The sequence below is a fragment of the Knufia obscura genome (genome assembly GCF_036327395.1).
Source record: "Knufia obscura strain CCFEE 5817 isolate CBS 148926 chromosome Unknown scaffold_19, whole genome shotgun sequence".
Classification (NCBI taxonomy): domain Eukaryota; kingdom Fungi; phylum Ascomycota; class Eurotiomycetes; order Chaetothyriales; family Trichomeriaceae; genus Knufia; species Knufia obscura.
The window spans coordinates 200,493-220,497 of NW_027042705.1; the positions used below are offsets into that span (position 1 = coordinate 200,493).

The following is a 20,005-nucleotide window of genomic DNA, read 5'->3' on the forward strand; positions in this document are numbered from 1 at the left end:
AGCAAAGCAACCTAGCAGTCGATAGTCTAATAAAGCCCCTCAACCATTCGATGGTAATGCAGTATGAGGGCCAGTCTCAGCGCCCGACTTCGCCAACCTCGCCTCGAAGACCTTATTCTCATTGGCATGGGCATCAGTCGGGCTTGCCATCCTCGCGTCCTCTCCCAACGTGCTAGTCTCAACGCCGCTTCCACCATGAGCACCGCTTCCGCCGTCGAGCATATCGCCTAGTATCCTGCATACTGCATCGCCAATCTGCTCTGTGCTCGCTGTGCCGCCGAGATCACCACTTCTCAGACCTAGACCACCAATTTCCTGTCCGTCGAGCACTTTTTCGACGGCTCTTTCGATCATTACTGCTTCTTCGTTGAGGCCGAGGGAGTAGCGTAGTAGCAGTGCTGCGCTTAGGATCTCGGCGACGGGATTAACGACGCCTTTTCCTGAGATGTCGGGTGCGCTGCCGTGAACGGGCTCGTAGATACCGTTGCATTTTGTGCCTTCGCCTGGGATGCCGCAGAGGGATGCGGAGGGGAGAACGCCCAGGGTGCCGACTACACCGCCTGCTTGGTCGGAGAGCATATCGCCGAATGTGTTGTCTGTGACGATCACACCATTGAATCTTGCTGGGTCGGTCATGAGCAGCATGGATAGGGAGTCTGCGAGTTGGTGTTTTAGTTCCACATCTGGGAACTCTTCCTTGAAGATTCGTGATACAACCTTGCGCCACAGCCGACTGTTCGCGAGGACGTTGGCTTTGTCTGCGGACCATACCGTGGCGGGTGGGCTGTTACCGAGACCTAGACCATCTTTGCCCATTTTCCTGGCTAGAGCGCCGGCCACGCGTGCGCACCGCTCGATTTCAGGTGTGGTGTAGCCCCAGGGATCCATGGCGTAGTCCTCCTCCTCGACCTTGTTGCCGTAGTAGGCGCCACCGCAGTTCTCGCGGAGGACGACGAAGTTTACGTCGGAGACGATCTCGGGTTTGAGGGGGGATCGGGGGATGAGAGATTTGCTGTAGAAGGTTGCGGGGCGGATGTTGGCGAAGGCGCCGATGTGGGCGCGGAGTCGGAGGAGGGAGGATTCGGGGTTCGGGTAGGAGTGGCCCCTGGACTATGTTAGAAGCTGTTCAGTCTGCGATAGAGATGTAAGTTGATCCTACCACTCTGGTCCACCGACACTTCCAAACAGAATAGCATCAACGTCCTCCTTTCCTATCCTGAGGACTTCGTCTGTGATGGGTGTGCCGTGCTTGTCCATGCTGCATCCTCCTGCGATGTCGTGTGTGAGTTGGAATTTGATATTTGGTCTCTTTTCCTCAATCTTCTCGAGGACCTTGACGGCTTCCTTCATTACCTCAGGTCCGACGTGGTCACCTGGTAGGACGAGGATGCGGTATGTTTGTGGTGAAGAGGGAGAGGAGCCATTGGTTTGGCTGTCTGTGCCACCAGAGAGGAGTGGTGCCGCCATGTTGAGTAGAGTGTGTGTATGTATACGAGGGTGAAGGTAGGATGGCAGAATAGTGCCCTCGGTGCTCGATTTCTTGAAGAGGGTGTGTTACAAGTCTCGAGCTAATTAGGACAATCCTTTGTGCTTGAAAGTTATGTCGCCTTGAATGCTGGCAGACAGATGGTATGTTTGGAGCTATGCTTGCTATGTCACTGACTATATTCAGGTCAGCAGCAGCAAACAGGTCGAAGGAACACAATCAGTCAGTCCTTGAGGTCAAAACAATGCACTGTCTATAGAGATCCATCGGACTCCAGACGGTGCCCGCATTCATCATGGACGGCTTCGTTGCCGATGTGCAACCCAAGAAGATCCCAGGCTTATCCTCGGGTAAGTCGCAGCTTGTGACGTCTTGTTTGTCCTCCTTCAACGTGTTTCTCGACGCGTTCAAACATAGATTGAGGGGCGACACCGTGGGATAGAGGCGATATCGGACGTACCGTAGAAGATCTACAGGCAGCGTTGGCAGATCCCATCTGAGCTTTGACCCAAAGAGGCATAGCTCAGCATGACGTTAGCGTGCCTCGATCTCAGGCTTGCTTGATCAGGGGCATCTTCTACTTACTAATTATTGACGTTGGTCATGTCGCCGCTGCCCATCATCATAAGCTAGCACAGAGCGTCATGTGTACTATGTTAGACGGCTTATACGTGTATGTTCATGTCACCGCTATGGCCTGTCAGCTCCAACGTAGACAAGCCGCTCAAGCATAGTCACGGTCACCGCTCCCAGGCGAAGGATGAAGCCAGGTAACGTTGAGAGTCGAGTGGTTCAGGTGAATACATTGACGCTGAGCAGGTACGTGCGGCACCAACCTTCGCTTGGAGGGCAGGCTATCTCAGGCAGGGACAATCTCAACTGTACAGTTTTCCCGATGCCTTGTTCGACAATCTTCGACTCCTATCTTCCGTGCTTCTTGTTGAATTCATCAATGACTTTCTTCACCGTGGTAATGATATCCATACACCCCGGACTATCTGAATGACAACATACCGAGATGGGATAGTCCTTGAGCGGTAGCTTGACGGTGCTGCCGTCCGTCGCGGTTACCGATTGGCTGTTGAGCTGCTGTCCGATGTGAACTTCCACATCCTCCGTCTTCCACGCCTTCTTCTTGCGATCGATCACCAACATCCCGTCTTTACTGTACTTGACGTCGCCATATAGCTCAGCAAAGAATGGGATGCCTAAATCATTCGCCGCCTTTTCCATGTTCGTTCCAGCAAGTCCAAACACAGGCACACCTTTCGGAATACCTTGCATGACAGCTTTGGCCACATCATAATCGCGGCACATCACTCCATACAGCTTTCCGTGCGGCTTAACATGATGCAACGGGACACCTTCAGCATCGAGAAAGCCTTTCAGCGCACCGACCTGATACGTTACCATCGCTGTCAGCTCCTCCCCGTCCATCTGAATCTCTCGCCGGCCAAATCCTTGGACATCTGGATAGCCTGGATGGGCACCACACTTCACCCCGTACTGCTTGCATTTTCGAACTGTGTCAGCCATAATGAGTGGGTCACCTCTGCAGCTTTCAGCCATGTCACTCTCTCAATCGCTGATGTGGACTTACGCATGAAAGCCACATGCAATGTTCGCATGGTCGATCAGTGGTAGGATCTCATCGTCGGGTCCGCACTTGAAATTCCCATACTGCTCGTGGGTTAGCCCGAAGTTCGCTCCACAATCTCTTCTGCTAGCATACGGCTTCGCCCAAATCGACGTTCAACAGAGCCTTGTGCTGAACGGGCGGAGGGGCATCTTTCGGATCAATCTGTTGTGCCATTGCGTCCACTCGCACAGTAGGCTTGTCATGAGAGTCGGCATGCGATTGTTACGAGACGTGCATGCCGCATCTTTTAAATCCCGATGTGTTCACCAGATCTGACCTCATAGGCTCGTGGTTTACGAGCGGCAAAGTCCTTTCTTCTACTCCTAGAGTTCTCGAAGCTCCGCATTATACATCACTAAAGAAGTGTTCCCCGCAACTAGTCGATCGTGTGGAACCAAATGCATGATAACCAACGGGTTTACACTGGTTCATCATCAGAGTCCATCGGCTTGCGCTCGGGATTCATTTGGAACTACTGGTCGTCAGAGTACATCGGCTTGCGCTCGGGATCCTTTGATCCTTTGATCCTTTTGGAACTACTGGTAATGAGAGTACATCAGCTTGAGCCAGGAAGCTATCTATATGTCGAAGTAGCTTCAGACTCAAGGAAGCTTGGACATTCCAGAGCACACCGTACATATGCCCACCATGGAGAAGCTCAAAACGCTCCTTATCGCTAACCGCGGTGAGATTGCCGTCCGGCTGATCAAAACAGCAAAGAAGCTAGGCGTCAAGACCATCGCGGTTTACACAGCTGCAGATGCTGCCTCACTTCATGTTGGCGCCGCGGATGAAGCTGTGCTGCTCTCCGGGCCTGACTCCAAAGCGTACCTCGATGGCCATCAGATCATTGAGATTGCGAGATCCCACGATGTCGATGCGATTATTCCTGGCTACGGCTTTTTGTCAGAAAACACTGACTTTGCACGACAGATAGCTGATGCCGATATGAATTTTGCTGGACCCAGTCCGAAGGCTATAGAGGACTTCGGTATCAAACATACAGCCCGAGAACTGGCGGCTGCTGCTGATGTACCAATCGTGCCAGGCACGAAAGGTCTTGTAGAGTCGGAGGATGATGCGGTATCGGAAGCGAACAAGCTGGGTTACCCAGTGATGCTGAAGGCCACCGCGGGAGGAGGAGGCATGGGTTTGCTCACATGCGACAACGAAGCGGACGTTCGGAAGTCATTCAAGACAGTCCAGTCTCGAGGCGAGACCCTTTTCAAGAATGCAGGACTCTTTATCGAGAAATTCTACCCAGACTCACATCACATCGAAGTGCAGATCTTTGGGAATGGTCAGGGCAAAGCTATTCACTTTGGCGAGAGGGAGTGCTCGATCCAGAGAAGGCATCAGAAAGTGATTGAGGAGTGCCCCAGCCCCTTCGTAACAAAGCATCCAGAATTACGAGAGAAGATCTGCTCAGCTGCTGTTAGGTTGGCAGAGTCAACCAACTACGGATCAGCCGGCACAATCGAGTTCCTCGTCGACGATGAACATGGTCATTTCTTCTTCCTAGAGATGAATACCAGATTGCAGGTTGAGCACGGCATTACCGAGATGTGCTACAACGTCGACTTGGTCGAACTGATGCTGCAGCAAGCAGACGCTGAGTTAGCAGGCAAGGGAGGTCTGCAGGCAGAGTATCTCGACAAGCTACAACCATCTTCGCCAGAAGGAGTTGCCATCGAGGCACGGGTGTACGCTGAGAACCCAGCTAGAGACTATGCACCTTCACCAGGACTACTGCAGGAGGTCAGATGGAAAGAGGTGCCTGGGTCACGCATTGATACATGGGTGCACAGAGGCATCCGGATTTCTGCGAATTACGATCCATTATTGGCGAAAGCAATGGTCCATGCATCAAGTCGGGATCAGGCTGTCGAAGGGCTCAAGACACTGCTTACGGATACGCAGATATCAGGACCACCTACCAATCTGGATTTCCTGGCTGCGATCCTCGGCGACAGCACCTTTAGGTCTGGGAAGACCATGACAAAGTTCTTGTCAAGCTTTGAATACAGGCCAGCAGCTATTGATGTGATCACTGGTGGCGCATATACTTTGGTAGAAGACTGGCCGGGGCGACCAACAGTAGGCCGTGGATTTGGTCACTCTGGCCCGATGGATCCTCTTGCTTTCAGGATTGCTAATGCACTCGTCGGCAATGCTCAAGGTGTCGAAGGCCTCGAGATGACCCTCGGTGGTCCTGAACTCAAATTCCTAGGCCCTGCTGTCGTTGCTCTGTGTGGAGCGCCGATGGAGGCAGAGCTCGATGGCACACAATTCCCTATGTGGACGAGGAAGAGGATTGACGCAGGTCAGAGGCTCAAGATCGGAAAGACTACAGGTGGGGGGTGCAGGTCATACCTTGCGATTTACGGTGGGCTTCCAACAATTGCAACGTGGTTCGGATCCAAGAGTACAGCACCGATGACTACAGTGGGCGGCTACCAAGGCCGAGCGCTGGCTGCTGGTGACCTGCTAGGTCTCGCGAAAGATCCGCCCGAAGTTAAAGACGAATTGAAGCTACCTGATAACCTCATTCCCGTTTACCCAGAAGAGTGGGACCTTTTAGCAATGCCAGGACCACATGATGAAGGCTTCTTGAAGCAAGACTTTATCGACGAGTTCTACAGCACGACGTTTAAGGTGTCGCATAACGCTGCTAGAGGTGGCATCAGACTCGTCGGACCGAGACCGCGGTGGGAGAGATCGGACGGAGGCGAAGGAGGAGCGCATCCCAGCAATGTGATCGAATATGGTTATCCGGTGGGCACCGTCAACTGGACAGGAGATGATCCTTGTCTGTTCCCGATTGATGCACCAGATTTTGGGGGTTTTCTTTCGAGTGTTACTGTTGTGAAAGCAGACTGGTGGCGAGTGGGTCAGATGAAGGCTGGCAACAAATTGCGCTTCCATCGCATTTCCTACGATGATGCGATCGCCAAGAGGAGGGAAGTAGAGGAGTACCTCGATTCGATACAGAAATGCTGTAAGGGTAGATCTGCTTTCGACGATGTTTCTCCCCTCAAATACAAAGGTCTGCCTCCGTCAGCTGAAAGCCACGGCTGGGAGCCTGCAGTAATCCATCAGATCAGAGAAGAAGCAACCCAGCCTTTGGTGTCATACCGACAAGGAGGTGACGACTTCCTACTAGTCGACTACGGTCACGGCTCGTTCGATCTCAACTACAGGTGCCGAGCGGTCACGTTGTACAAAAAGCTGCAAGAAGCTAAAGGAGATATATCGTTCGACAACGGTTCGCTACATGTTGGCATGCCTTGCGGTAACTCACTGACTCTGCACTTCGACTCTACGAAAGTATCAAGAAAGGCCCTGCTTGAGTATTTGCTCAAGCTCGAAACACAAATTGGGGATTTGAGTGAAGCAAAGTTCCCTAGTCGCAAGTACAGGTTCCCTATCACATTCAAGAACAAAGCACAGGAGGAATCCGTGAAGAGATATATGGAGACGCAGAGACCGTACGCGAGTTACTTGCCCGATCCAATGGCGTTCGTCGCGAAGAACAATGGCTTTAGTGATCAGCAGGTAAGTTGCCCTTGTTGAACCAGGGTTCGTGTGCTAATGAATGGACAGTTGCGAGATATCTTCACCAAATCCTCCCTCATGGTGGTTGCGATTGGCTTCTTCATCGCGCTACCAATAGCACTTCCCATCGATCCCCGACAGCGAATTCAGTCTCCGAAGATGAACCCTTCCAGAGTTCAGACGCCCGAGGGTCAGGTCGGCTGGGGCGGATCATGTATGGCCCTGTACAACGTCGAGTCGCCTGGAGGCTACATGAATACCGGTCTATCGATACCGACAGCAGATATCTTGGGCTTCAAGAATGGGTACAGTTTGGAGAAGCCATGGCTCTTTGATGACTTCGACCAGATCACATTCTATGAAGTGAGTGAGGAGGAGTACGCCGGGCTGATTCAGACTTTCCGAAGCGGCAGATACAAGTATGAATACGAAGAGACAGAGTTCGACATGAAGGAGCACAACAAGCTGCTCAGGGAAACTGCTGATGAAGTCAAGGAGATCCGGCAGAAGCAAAGAGAAGCTCAAGCTGAAATGGACAAGGTCGAGAAGGAGATGCTCGATAGGTGGAATAAGCAGAAAGAAGAAGGCAAGGTATCTGTCGATACAGTCGAAGAGCTACTCAACGACCCAGATATCATGCCTATCGAAGCACCAGTCAACGCAAACGTTTGGAAAATCCAGGTCGAGGAGGGTAACGAGCTAAAGGAGGATCAGATCGTGGTCATTCTCGAGGCGATGAAACTCGAGATCAACGTCAATGCTGAAGCGAACATGGCCGGCGCAAAGGTCGAGAAGCTCTTGGTCAAGCCGAATGATGTTGTTGAGGCTGGGAAGCCATTGATGCTATTGAGGAAGCAGAAGTGAGTGGACCAAGACGTTGAGCACGGTGTGCCATGCACTCTGCCCGCTTGGACAACTCTGTACAGACTTTGCAGGTTCTGCTACCCACTGCAAGAGCGCCATGCATCGAGGCCTACTGTACAACTAGCAGGCCGGCTCCTAAAGGCGGACTTGTGTTGCTGGCGAGGCTATACTGAGCTTGGCTTACCGTAATGGATGCGACCTGCAGGGGAGGACTCAGGGCACGCGATGGGATTGTAGGATTAGTTCTATGAATATAGTTGAGTGTGCTTCTCCGTGACCGTTCCAAAGCCGGCCGTGTCACAGCACTTCTAGGGCACGCATTTCCCCGCTCGCCCCATATCCTGCCTGCATCGCGCCTAAAGCAGCCAATCGCTCTCGCTTGTCTTAGCGGCACCAATAGGCTATCTCACATGCTAAGCTTCTTATCCGGAGCATTGGAAATTCTCCAAATTTTAAGCAACGTCATTGTTGACGTCCATGTGCGTTGACTCCTGCGAAGCGGTGATGCGCTTCGACTTGCACCGAACTTCGACGCTGCACGTATCCAATGGTCACGAAAGCATGTTGACCAGTACCATGACACTGCCCGACCCTACACCGATGAAGTAGTTCAACTGTTCTGCAGCATGCCGAGAACTGAGCCTGTGCCTCAAACCTCAACGACACAATGCCCTTGACCTTCACCCAAGGCCTACTTGTAGGCCAGCTGTCCGTTGTTCTGCTTCTAGGCGCATTCATAAAGTTCTTCATCTTTGGTGAAGTCCCTTCTCGATCTCCTCGTCAGTCGAAGCATATCCGAACCACGTCCTTTCATGGCTCGAGCCCTCGGCAAACTCCGTCTAACTCATTGAGGAAGAAAGCAAGCTCGAACAACGTGCTTAGAGCTGTGCCTACGAGCTCGACAGATAGTGCATCGATCTTGAAGAAGACTTACTACCACGTCCCGAACAGGAGCGATGGTAGGAAGAATCACAATACTCATCAACCGGAGAGCTTGGACTGGTTCAATGTACTGATTGCTCAGACGATAGCGGAATATAGGCAGACGGCCTACGACCTGAAGGACTCTTCTCAAGACCGACCTGGAATATTAGCAAGCCTGTCCGCTGCGATCAATAACCCCGAGAAGAGACCGGCGTTCATTGACGAGATCAACATCACCGAGATGTCCGTTGGTGAAGAGTTTCCCATATTCAGCAATGTCCGAGTCACTGCGCTAGAGGACGATTCGGCATTGGGTACGGAAGGCCGATTGCAAGCTCTAGTCGACGTTGATATGTCCGATGACAACCTTACGCTGGGTATTGATACAGCTCTAATACTCAACTACCCGAAGCCTATGTCTGCTGTACTTCCTGTGGCGCTCAAAGTCTCCCTGGTACGTTTTTCGGGTACCCTCTCAATCAGTTTTGTGCCAGCTACAGAGACATCGCCGCTACAGAAGGCAGAGGGTGAGACTACCAGCAAACCCAAGACGAACCTAGCGTTTTCTTTTCTACCGGACTACAGACTTGACTTATCTGTCCAGAGCTTAATCGGGTCACGCTCTCGGCTTCAAGATGTACCCAAGGTGGCACAACTGGTAGAATCAAGGATCCAATCTTGGTTCGAGGAGCGTGTTGTTGAGCCGAGAGTACAAGTCGTGCCTTTGCCTGGCTTGTGGCCACGTATGGGCAAGACACGTGTACGCGAGGGTCAAGAGGATGATCGACCACTGAGTAAGGATGGGGACAGGCTTATGCAGCCTCAGCCTGTCTCCGTAAGCTCGAAGGAGAGCTTTCCTACGCAAGAAGAGGCAGAGGCTATGATTCGGGGTTTGAGGATGAGGGCTCCTGCACACCGACGCAACTCGCAAGCAGTTGATGCCGACGATGACCTCAAGCTGCCTGGTGGGCTTCCTACCTGAGTACAGCATCGATAAAAAGGCTCATCAATCGTTGACTAGCGAATCATCTGTCATTCAGTCCGTGAGTGGGCAATACAACACGAAACGGATAGATCTGCCACACATGGCAGCCTTGGGAAACAGCCAACCCACCTTTTATCTGACTAGGACCTGCTACGCTGCTCATGCGAAGCATTTGCGAGCAGAATCCTTCCAGTGGAGGTGCTGCAAGCTGGCTGCTCTGCGGTGAAGCTGACATGGCTGAACCAATGATAATCAGGTTAAAAAGACCGTTTGTCGGGCCCTTTGGCGCACGCCGGATGCACCAAAGCTTGATCGGCACAAACCCATGCCTAAGGCGCCAATTTTCAGTGGTTGCGCAATTTGCCTGAGATTTTGCTCCGAGGCCTACGTCAGCTTGCGCTCTACTTAAGTTTCAGGTCTTCCAACACTTCTAGACCGTTCCCCCAAAGATTTGCCAAACCTCAAAAAATACAGTCAAATACACCGTTCAAGATGAAGGCCTACTGGTTTGACAATACCGACGTGAGTAGCGCTCAGTACCTCCCGCCACCACCATGCTGACTGCGCATTCTGCAGGCTGATCAGCGACTTCCCCACGATTCTGGTCGCCCAGTGTCCGAGTCCACCCTCGAGTCCATTGGCGTCCTCTACTCGCACCACCCCAACCTCTCTACCGTTGACGACCTCGCGAAGCAGCGTGACTACAAGCACAGAGATGTGATCACGGTATCCCCTCAAGCCATGGGCGAAGTCTACGAATCAAAAGTGAAAATGTTCTTCGACGAGCACCTGCACGAAGATGAAGAAATCAGATACATCAGAGATGGCGCAGGCTACTTCGACGTCAGGTCGGAGGGTGATGACTGGATTAGGATCAGACTTGAGAAGGACGATCTGATCATCCTGCCTCCAGGAATCTACCATAGGTTCACCACAGACGATGAAAACTATATCCAGGCTATGCGCCTTTTCAAGGATGAGCCGAAGTGGACGCCGTTGAACAGAGGGGATGAGACGGATGTGAACGAGCATAGGAAGGCCTATCTAGAGCAGAGGCAGGGTGTTACTGCTCACTGAGAAAAAGACATGACGCTACGCGATGATGAAGTGATGATAGACATGAATCTCAGAAGCACCTATCAATTGCTAGTACTCTGCTTCATCTCTGCAGCACTTTCGACTAAAGTCTAATGTGTACCGACTTCTGCTGAGTGGCTTACTTCGTTGCCTGATACCGTCCCTCTCCGTCGTTTCGGCAGAAATGGGTTGTACTTCTGGAATCTGTTGGCCTTCTCTCAAGCAGCTTCTGGCCCGCCACTCCAAGTAACGTCCTAGACTTCCGACCATCCGGATCGACGCCTCACCATCGGTAGAACCTCAGGGCTCAGCCGTCAATGATAGGACGCTTCCTCATGCTATGATCAGGCACCTCAGTCTCATAGTTGAGGGGGCTACCAGAGTGGTCGGCTTGTCTGGTTATCAATGCACCCATCCTGATGTGTAGACACGAGTATGCTTGAGCGCCAAAGGCGTCCATGTTGCCAGAAGTTTATGGAGTAATGAATATGTGACCTCGAGAAGTCTGGCTTCACGTGCAACTACTCCGTCAAGGCATCTTTCGGGCGTGCATCAGCACGGTCTATCGGAGAAACGCGATGAGGACCTTATCAGCTGCTCCTTCCTAATCAAGCATACCGAGGGACACTTGTCACGCGTCGAGAGTGGTATCGTAGGCGGCAGTGCCTTGACCTCTGCAACACCATCGTCTTGCAGCGGTTCTATCAGCAGCACAAAGTATAGCAAGATGGGCTCCGGACAATCAGTGCAGGCGGAGAATGCAATGGAGCAGCGTGTTATCGACCAGCTGCGAGCTATGCGAATGGAGGACAAACTGCGCCAGCAAGAGGTAGAGAAAGAGTACATCCATGTCGACAATGAGAAGGTTTTGCCACGGACGTACTCGAGCGACCCGACTGTGTCCCTTTCCCAGGCAGAAGAATGGGAGAAAACACTGCTCGCTGTGCCAAAGAACAAACTTGCATTGAGTGCTCTGCTCACCAACGATGTCGACGCCATTGTCAGCCAGAAGGTCGACACATTTGTTGATACCCAGACTTTCAACGTCAAGATCCCATTCGAGGGTGCTCCTATCACAAACCAGAGGTCTTCGGGACGATGCTGGTGAGCGACCCGACCTTGACGAAGACTAATATATGCTGATATCGGCCCAGGCTGTTCGCAACGACCAACGTCCACCGAGTCGCTATCATGAAGAAGCACAACTTGAAAGACTTTGAATTGAGCCAATCTTACCTGTTCTTTTGGGACAAACTCGAGAAAGCAAACTGGTTCCTCGAGCAGATTATCGATACAACCGAGCAAGACCTCGACAGCCGGCTCGTCCAAGAACTCCTCAAAGCCCCAGTAAACGATGGAGGACAGTGGGACATGGCCAACAATATCGTATACAAGTACGGATTAGTCCCGCAGTCCCTCTATCCAGATTCCTACAATGCTATGGCGTCCTCCAAGATGAGCCGTCTCATCACCAGCAAGCTTCGCTCGGACGCCCTCACCATACGCTCCCTCATTACAAGCTCGAAGTGTTCCTCGTCGAAGCAAAAACTCCTCGCTACAAAAGCCCGCATGATGCAAGAAGTACACTGTATTCTAACTCTCATGCTCGGTCCACCACCGAAGCCAGATCAAGAGTTCACATGGGAGTATTACGATGCGGATAACAAATACCACCAAGTCAGGAAAACACCACTACAGCTTGCCATGGAGCTTTCTTCACCAACGCTAGTGCGTAGCTTGTCCGGCTGCAACGTGAACAACCTCTTTTCTCTTGTGAATGATCCCAGGCATAAATACCTGACCCACATGACGGTGGATCGCCTCGGCAATGTTGTTGGAGGCAACAGGCCAATTACCTACGTGAACGTCGACATGGCAACCATGAAGCGTGCCACGATAAAGACGCTCAAGGCCGGCATACCAGTCTTCTTCGGCAGTGACGTTGGCAAGTTCTCCAACTCAGCATCGGGAATCATGGACACTAAGCTCTTCGACTATGATCTTGCATTTGGAAGCGGCAATGGCAGCCTACAGATGAGCAAAAGCCAGCGGCTGCGCGTTGGCGAGTCGCAGATGACGCATGCTATGGTTCTTACTGCTGTGCAGATTGATGAGAAGACAGGCAAGAGTATCAGGTGGCGAGTTCAAAATAGCTGGGGTGAGAACGCAGGAAGCAAGGGGTGGTTCGTCATGACTGATGACTGGATGGACGAATTTGTGTATCAGGTTGTGGTGGATCCCAGCTTCGTTGAAAAGGAGGTGAGAGATGCACTGAACCAGGAGCCTATGGTATTACCACTGTGGGATCCTATGGGTGCTCTGGCATGAGCAAACAACCAAGTACAAGTTCGCATAGGCTAGAGAGCGCTGGCGATGATACATGATGTTTATGAGCCATGAGACTATAAAGCGCTTGTGGAGCCCAGAAGGCGTTCGGCAAGTCATTAATTCACTTACCTTCTCATTTTTCCATCAGGACCTCTTGGACCGGGGGTGCGCATCCTGTCATCTTCTTTGGCACTTTGACGTGCGCTTTGCTCTGATTTTGATGTTTCAATGACAAGCCAGGCGTCCACCTCGCTTCACTTTCACGCGGTGAGTATAATTAATAAAGAAGAGAATGAAGCAGGCACGTCCGGGATCAAATTACCAAGGGGAGCTACGACAAACTCCTACCGTAGAACGGGAAAGCGCGGCCAAGGAGTGAGGAAGGTACGACCGAGAAATACCTGAAGAGGAAGGCACGATCTTGCTTGAATCGAGAGGGAAGCTGCGACCGACCATTCGAGTCGGGAAGGCACGATCGCATGATGAGGCAGGCGGGACCAACATACGAGGGTCGAGGAAGGTACGACTCTTCTTACTCTGACAAGGAAGCTGCGACTGGCACGTAGGATAGGCAGGTACGACCCAACACGAGGAAGGTACGACCTAGAGAACGAGGCAGGTACGGCCTTGATCAAGAAGGAACGATCCTGCTTTGGGTGAGGACGGAAGCTGCAACTGGTCCCAAGAATGGGCAGGCACGACCCCGGTGGGAGCAGGCACGACCAACATGCGAGGGTCGAGGAAGGCACGCCGCCTTACTTCCTGCCAAGAGGAAGCTGTGACTGGTACCCGGAGCAGGCAGGTACGGCTCGGGGAGGGTACGATTCAGACAAGGACGGTACGACCCAAGATGAGGCAGGCATGACCTAGAGAAGGAAGGCATGATCCAGGCTATAAGGAAGGTTCGACCTAGAAGGAGGAAGGCATGGCCCCGAACGAGGAAGGTGCGACCCACATAAGGAAGGCACGATATAGGCTACAAGGAAGGTACGACCCAAACTGAAGAAGGCACGGCCTAGATAAGGAAGGTACGATGCAGACAAGCGTCAGATAAAGCACGAACTTGCTTGGGCCGGAACAAAGCTGCACTTAGCACCTGCAACATGCGAGTACAGCCCAACAATGGGGTGGACAGCACTAAAAGATGAGGCAAGTACCATGCAGAAGAGGAAAGTAAAGGAAGGCGCGATCCAAAGTCGAGGAAGGCACAGCCCAGAATGAGGAAAGCACCACCTAGCATGAGGAAGGCGCGATCCAATGGCAAAACTAAAGGAAGGTGCGGCCTCAATTTGGGGAAGGCACGATGCAGATGAGGAAGGCAGCACCTAGGTTGTAGGGCAGGCAGGCAGGACTCAGGGAGGGTAAGGAAGTGGGAGGAAAACCCAGAAGCTCGACATAAGGTAGGGCAACCGGGCATACCTTGATGTTGGAGAGTAGGCTAGCAACAGTGATCACTGAGAGTCACGTTCAGGGTGCCGGTATAATGATAGTGGACTTCGAAGTACGTGTCTATCGCTAACCGTACAACGAACCTGATATACATTTTCATTTGACATGATGCGCATCCATGTAGCTAACGACACCTAAGAATCCCTGCTCGCTTTCATTTGGCGTTCGACTATCCATTTCTCATACGATCACCAACTCCGAATGCTTGCCGTGCCTAGCAGAACTATTTCTTTCTCTCACAACTCACAGCTTTTGGCGCTCCTAGGGTCTATCAATGCCAGTACTCGATGAGCTGGCCTGCCAGTCTCATCGCTGCCGACAGAACAATGGTTGGAGGTCCTCCAAGTAAGAAGTATGTATACCCGCCCACGAACAGCATGAAGCCATAGACCACATAGCTTCCTGTTCTGAACGATCCTGTAATGTGATCTGACGACATAGACGGGCTGAGGTCCCTCTCGTGCTGGCTGGGCGAGCATACGACTGACGCCAGGTTGTATGCATCGTCCGTGTCCTCACCTTCTGGCAAGACGTCTCTATGCAGCTCTACCGCATTTCGCGCGCTGTTCTTGTCTTCGTCTGCTGCAAGCGCTTGCAAGTATGCCTGGAGTGAGTCATCCGATGCAAGCCAGTAGACGAACGACTGGTCCGTTGGTGTGATTGTGCAAGGAGCCACGCTGAAATTGTTCCAGTCAAACGAGTTCCGAGGTGTGTATGGTGCATCTTCCTGCTCACTGCTATGCTTTGACTCCGAAGACAAGCTACCGACCAGAGTACTGCTGTCCAGGTCAATCGTTTCCTCAGCGCTACTGGAAGCATCTGTGCTGGGATCGCTGTCTGGACCGTCTAATGCTTCGGAGATACTGATGATGGTTGTATTACGGTGTGAACGCATGAGCTGTTCGCGGTGGTTGCAAAAGTGTATTTTGGGAGACGCAGGGCGGCAGATAGTGGCGCAATATGCTGTCGTATTGCTCCTCTCGCAACCTTCGACCAGGTCATATGGTTCAGGTTCAAGCCTGGGTGTGTCATCTTCGTCGTCTCGAGCATGTACTGATCTGTCTTTAGAGGCTTGGGTATTACTAGCGGAGGCTCTCGCATGGACTGGCGTCTGAGGTCGGAACAAGGGTCCTAGAAAGTTCAATCCGGACACCCGATAGCATTTACGGTTTGTGTCAGCCGAAACATGGGAGCTTGTGGTGCTGGCTGAGGACGTAGATGTGTTGAGCATTTTAGAAGCTGCCAATTTGCGTCTTAATATGTCCTTGAATCGCTTGAACAAAGCCATCCTGATCTGTATATTGCTTGAACAGCCCGGTAGTCTTCGGTTGTAGAGTGCTCGCCGTGTCCGTGTGAAGGCGGTGATGTGTGATGGTTACTGCGAGCCAACATCTTGCGTGCATAGTTGCGATCGACGTATATGTGTAGAGGAAGAGCTAAACCACGATCAGTGTCTAACAAAGTATGGTAAGACTAGCTCACTTTGAGTTCTGATGCTTGTACAGATTCTCAGACATGACGTCGCTGGGACTCGGTGCACCTGGGATAAATCAATCGTGGTGGTGAACACTATGTCTGAGCAGTCAAAAAAGGTGAGCCGCTGGTATTCGCTTCAGACCCACGGGCGTTCTGCGGTTTATCTGAGACGCTGCGGCGCCGTGTTTGAGCTCACTAGTTGCAGGCTCGATGAAAGAACGTGAATCTCGGGAAGGTGCATCCGGGAAGGAAATTTTGAGACAAAGCGACACGGGGAGGAATGTAGGTAGCTCTTGTGATGCGACAGGCCAAGACACGATCGATAACATAAAGCCGCACCTTAAACACAAAGTATGAATGATCGGGAGCTCGTCCATTGCTCTTGCCAGGAGAGTCTATGTACAATATGTGTTCCTGGAATCTGGATAAGATTGAGTCTGAGAAAATAGACTTCGCCGGGTCAGAAGATCCCGCCTAATTTGCTTGTCTGCAAGATGATACCACATATCGTCATGTCGTAAGTAAAATCCAAACCGCCAAGTTGAGACACCCAAGCGCCAGGCCAGATGTCTCTTGGTATCAATGCCAAAAAGGAAATAGGAAATGGCTGTGTGTAGAAACAAATATGAATGGAGTGATATTGATCACGAATCGGCTTGTGTTACCATCTCTGCTCGTTGCGAAGATTTCTTTCGTAGCACCCTGCCTTTCTTGCTGGCTGATTGCACGGTACGCAGATCTGACCTCGAACCCCAGTAGTCACTTGTTTGCTCTTGAGTAGGTGCTTCGGGCAGGGCTGTAATCTGTGACTGCCTGCGCGAAGTTTCGATCGGCGGGACAAGGCTGTACCGACTGGAAGCACGAGACTGTCTTGGCTCGTCATCGCCCAATGTCGACCTCGAGTCGTTGCATGCAGGGCGCATTGGCACTTGCAGCGCCGCCGAGGGCGAATCTTGTCGTGCTTCATGGTGTATGGAACCAGGTTTTGACCTGTTCGGATGTTGCTGCTCACCTCGAGGTGGCAGTGGAGAAGGTGTTGAGATGGCTCGTGATTCTGGGCCTAGAGAGGGTGTGTTTGTCCTTGTGTCTGGTTTGTAACTGGCGTAGCTTGCTCCACGTGAACGCCTCTCGGCAATCATGGATGTATGCGGCGACGACTCTTCAATTCGTGATAGGGTTGGCTGACGTGGTGAGATGTTCGGGTGGTTGCCTTGACGAGAGAACGAACGCGAGAAGTTTTTCATAGTTGGTGGAGGACTCGCTGGCTCTTCAGTCACTGACACCGCGATTTCGTCGTCCTTATGGATCGAGTAGAGGCTCGTATTTGTGTGACTTGAATCGTGCCCCTGGTAGACTCGGTGGGCATTCGGACTGCTCGGCATACCGTAGATGGAGGATGTGTCGTTTGTGGTTGTCATCTGTGTAATCTGGCTGTTGCGGTGTTGCGACCGATCTTTCATCGTCGACCACCATTCGAACGGACTCTTGCTGCGAGCGCCAGCTCTCGAATCATCATCTGGTCCGAATGCATTGAGTCCAAACTTTGATCCGGTCAAAGAGAGATATTTCGATGACTCCACGACCCGGCCTCGCCTTACAGTAACTCGTCGTTGAGGTAAATTCTCATCGCCAAACGTATCGACGAAAGCAGCCTGTCGCCGGCGAACTGTCCAGTACCTTAGGGTGAAGCCGATGGTTGCCAGCACTACGAGTGAACCGATGACAATAATGACAATCCACACCCAGAGCGGAAGGCGCGTCTTGTCGAGAAGTGTAGACATAGAGAACGAATGTGTAGAGCTATAGCAAAGCTCGAAGGTATGTTGAAGGTATAATTGTGGGCGGTCGTACGTTCATGCTCGAAATCCAGCCCGCTTGAAGTCGAATAGTTCAAAGCCAGTGTGACAGATGTGGTATCCGGTCCTGGGTAAGCAAAGTCCAGCTTTGTGTGATCCTGAACCTTCTAGGCAAGGGTGTTCTCGAAGGCCAGCGAGCTCGAAACCGAATCGTGATATCGAAGTCATATGAAGGAAAGATGGTTGATGTTGGACAAGGTTTGTCGGCAACCCGCTCACCGCAAGGAAAGTATGGTCACAAGGTTTGCTTGAGACAAGATCGGAGGGCCGAAAAGACTGCATGCTGTGGCAGCAAGATGGAGTGCATGATGCATCTCAATGGAGTTAGTATCGTACGCCTCCAGAGCGAAGCGGATATGGACAATCATCTTTCAGGCATGCAAGAGTTAATTTCGTCCTTAATCCAGGTTAGAAAGGATGAACGATGTCAGAAAGCTGGCTTGAACACCACCACGAAGTCGAAATGGAGCAACTAGCGACAAGGCTCAAATAGACGAAGAAGTGCTTGGTTCTCTAGTGAGATGGCTAAGCACAGAAACAGCATCGGATGCTCACCGAAAGGGGTAAGCCGCACGCCATCGGCCACTATCGTCGCCTCAGAAGTCTCAGATTTAAGATGAACGGCAGAAGGCGAGATGTAGGCTAGCGACCGCGAAGCTGCAGCAACGAAGCCACAGCGTTACTTACAAACCGTCAGTTTGAATAAGTTTGTTGGCCAAAGTCAAGAACGTGGTCTTGCAGAAACAGCTTCTTCGAAACTTTGTCCTTGAAGTGGGACTTCGTTCGAAAGGATGGATGATAAGCACGCTAGAACCACACTTGCGTTTCATCGACAGGCACAAGCCACCTGGTCAAACACACCGGGAGGACCCTGCCGCACTGGCAAACCTAGTAATTCGTGTATGTTTGATTGGACAATCACAGCTGCAGGTACGAACTCAACCTGTAGCTTTCCCCGGCTTGAACGGACTTCTGCCACAATGCAAGGAGGCTTCGAAGGATTTCTACGGCTCGGCACGGGTTCCGTGTGAACTGTACATGGAAGCTATGGCTTTTTGCGCCCGTACATGGAACATCCTTCATGATAATAGAAAGACAGCATAAGTGCTGATACACATGGCCCTAACAATCGAGACAAACCATACCAATGTAACAGAGCTACCTCGTTCCAGCCACTTTTGACAAATTGAGAGGCCCTCCGCGCCACCTCGTGACTTGGGCGAGACTAACAATGCAGATCTGTGCTCAAGGCCTTGGAAAGTGTGATGATGCTGATAGCAATTTCTCTATCGTCCTTCGACAATCTGCTTGCGATCGAAGCCGCGGCATCCGCCACCGCCGATAAACGACCGTTGTACAGGGACAGGCATTCGCAGCATGACACTTACTATGAACGAGACAACTCGCTCTATTTTTCCCATGCTGTAATCTTCCCATTGTACCAAAAGTTGGCGTTCGAACCCCCGATCTCACCAAGTGCAAGAAGAACAGGAGTTTGAGCGCCTTCATCAGGAGTCTTCGCACCCCTGCCCTTCGTCATGTCTGTGTTCACATACCCGGGACAGCAGGAATTGATCAATACTCGACTTCCACTCTTCGCATTGTCCATGGCTAGGGTCTTGGTCATACCGATCACTCCTGCTTTGCTCACTTTGTAAGCCGCGCCGGGCCACGTGCCTTCATACTGATTCTTCTCGACGGCACTTGTAAATTCCTCCATCAGATCGGTGATCTCTTCGGTCTTCTTCGCATTGAGGAATCGTTCTCGGATCGGACCGGCATACTTGGAATCGAGCAAGCCAACACTGCTCGCAACGTTCACGATGCGGCCCCCATCCTTGATCTGAGGCAGCATTTGTTTCACGGCTTCCATTGTGCCGTAGTAGTTGCAGTGTAATGTTTTCTTTACGACATTAGCGTCGAAGCCATCCATGGCAATGCCAGCATTGTTCAAGAGAATATCGATTCCGTCAGGATGTTCCTTCTTCAACGTTGCAGCGAATGACTTGATGCTGTCCTTGCTATCGATGTCCAAAGGCAGGTACTTGACTTCTGAGAGACCACCGTCCTTTTGCAAAGCTTTGGCCTCCTTGAGTTGTGGATCTTGCAGGATATCTTGTACAGCCTTTTCGCCTCGTTCCTTGTTACGCGCGGCGAGGTAGATGAGGAATGGGCCATTGTTGAGCGAGGACTGCGGGTACTGGAGGGCAAGCTGTCGAACGCATGCAAGTCCGACACCTTTATTGGCGCCTGTCACAGCTGCGACTCTAGAATAGGACGACATCGTTGCGCGTGCTTTGAGTAATAGACGAAGAGGAGAGAGTTTTGTGAGAATATATGGGATAGTAAACGCTGCTCTGACCTAC

The 20,005-nt window shown here is 51.7% G+C and overlaps 9 protein-coding genes across 9 annotated transcripts; 4 read left to right on the forward strand and 5 right to left on the reverse strand.

Moving 5' to 3' along the window:
* Nucleotides 1-39: 39 nt before the first annotated feature.
* LEU2_2 (3-isopropylmalate dehydrogenase) lies at nucleotides 40-1,467 on the reverse strand (the record flags this gene model as incomplete). The annotated part of the gene is made up of 2 exons (XM_064879040.1): nucleotides 40-1,105; nucleotides 1,160-1,467. 2 exons carry the CDS (start codon nucleotides 1,465-1,467, stop codon nucleotides 40-42), a joined length of 1,374 nt encoding a protein of 457 aa, XP_064725201.1.
* A 940-nt stretch (nucleotides 1,468-2,407) lies between these two features.
* PMZ80_010653 (uncharacterized protein) lies at nucleotides 2,408-3,299 on the reverse strand (the record flags this gene model as incomplete). Its single annotated transcript, XM_064879041.1, has 3 exons — nucleotides 2,408-3,038; nucleotides 3,087-3,166; nucleotides 3,219-3,299. The coding sequence occupies 3 exons, from the start codon at nucleotides 3,297-3,299 to the stop codon at nucleotides 2,408-2,410; spliced, it is 792 nt and encodes a 263-aa protein (XP_064725202.1).
* A 474-nt stretch (nucleotides 3,300-3,773) lies between these two features.
* Nucleotides 3,774-7,544, forward strand: PMZ80_010654 (uncharacterized protein; the record flags this gene model as incomplete). The annotated part of the gene is made up of 2 exons (XM_064879042.1): nucleotides 3,774-6,680; nucleotides 6,729-7,544. 2 exons carry the CDS (start codon nucleotides 3,774-3,776, stop codon nucleotides 7,542-7,544), a joined length of 3,723 nt encoding a protein of 1,240 aa, XP_064725203.1.
* Nucleotides 7,545-8,211: 667 nt separating this feature from the next.
* MMM1 (ERMES complex subunit mmm1) lies at nucleotides 8,212-9,450 on the forward strand (the record flags this gene model as incomplete). Its single annotated transcript, XM_064879043.1, has 1 exon — nucleotides 8,212-9,450. The coding sequence occupies one exon, from the start codon at nucleotides 8,212-8,214 to the stop codon at nucleotides 9,448-9,450; it is 1,239 nt and encodes a 412-aa protein (XP_064725204.1).
* Nucleotides 9,451-9,945: 495 nt separating this feature from the next.
* On the forward strand, nucleotides 9,946-10,530 carry ADI1_3 (1,2-dihydroxy-3-keto-5-methylthiopentene dioxygenase; the record flags this gene model as incomplete). The annotated part of the gene is made up of 2 exons (XM_064879044.1): nucleotides 9,946-9,975; nucleotides 10,030-10,530. The coding sequence occupies 2 exons, from the start codon at nucleotides 9,946-9,948 to the stop codon at nucleotides 10,528-10,530; spliced, it is 531 nt and encodes a 176-aa protein (XP_064725205.1).
* A 727-nt stretch (nucleotides 10,531-11,257) lies between these two features.
* Nucleotides 11,258-12,858, forward strand: LAP3 (bleomycin hydrolase; the record flags this gene model as incomplete). The annotated part of the gene is made up of 2 exons (XM_064879045.1): nucleotides 11,258-11,634; nucleotides 11,685-12,858. 2 exons carry the CDS (start codon nucleotides 11,258-11,260, stop codon nucleotides 12,856-12,858), a joined length of 1,551 nt encoding a protein of 516 aa, XP_064725206.1.
* Nucleotides 12,859-14,578: 1,720 nt separating this feature from the next.
* On the reverse strand, nucleotides 14,579-15,595 carry PMZ80_010658 (uncharacterized protein; the record flags this gene model as incomplete). The annotated part of the gene is made up of 1 exon (XM_064879046.1): nucleotides 14,579-15,595. One exon carries the CDS (start codon nucleotides 15,593-15,595, stop codon nucleotides 14,579-14,581), a length of 1,017 nt encoding a protein of 338 aa, XP_064725207.1.
* An 832-nt stretch (nucleotides 15,596-16,427) lies between these two features.
* PMZ80_010659 (uncharacterized protein) lies at nucleotides 16,428-17,564 on the reverse strand (the record flags this gene model as incomplete). Its single annotated transcript, XM_064879047.1, has 1 exon — nucleotides 16,428-17,564. The coding sequence occupies one exon, from the start codon at nucleotides 17,562-17,564 to the stop codon at nucleotides 16,428-16,430; it is 1,137 nt and encodes a 378-aa protein (XP_064725208.1).
* Nucleotides 17,565-19,047: 1,483 nt separating this feature from the next.
* PMZ80_010660 (uncharacterized protein) lies at nucleotides 19,048-19,923 on the reverse strand (the record flags this gene model as incomplete). Its single annotated transcript, XM_064879048.1, has 1 exon — nucleotides 19,048-19,923. The coding sequence occupies one exon, from the start codon at nucleotides 19,921-19,923 to the stop codon at nucleotides 19,048-19,050; it is 876 nt and encodes a 291-aa protein (XP_064725209.1).
* Between the last annotated feature and the right edge of the window lie 82 nt (nucleotides 19,924-20,005).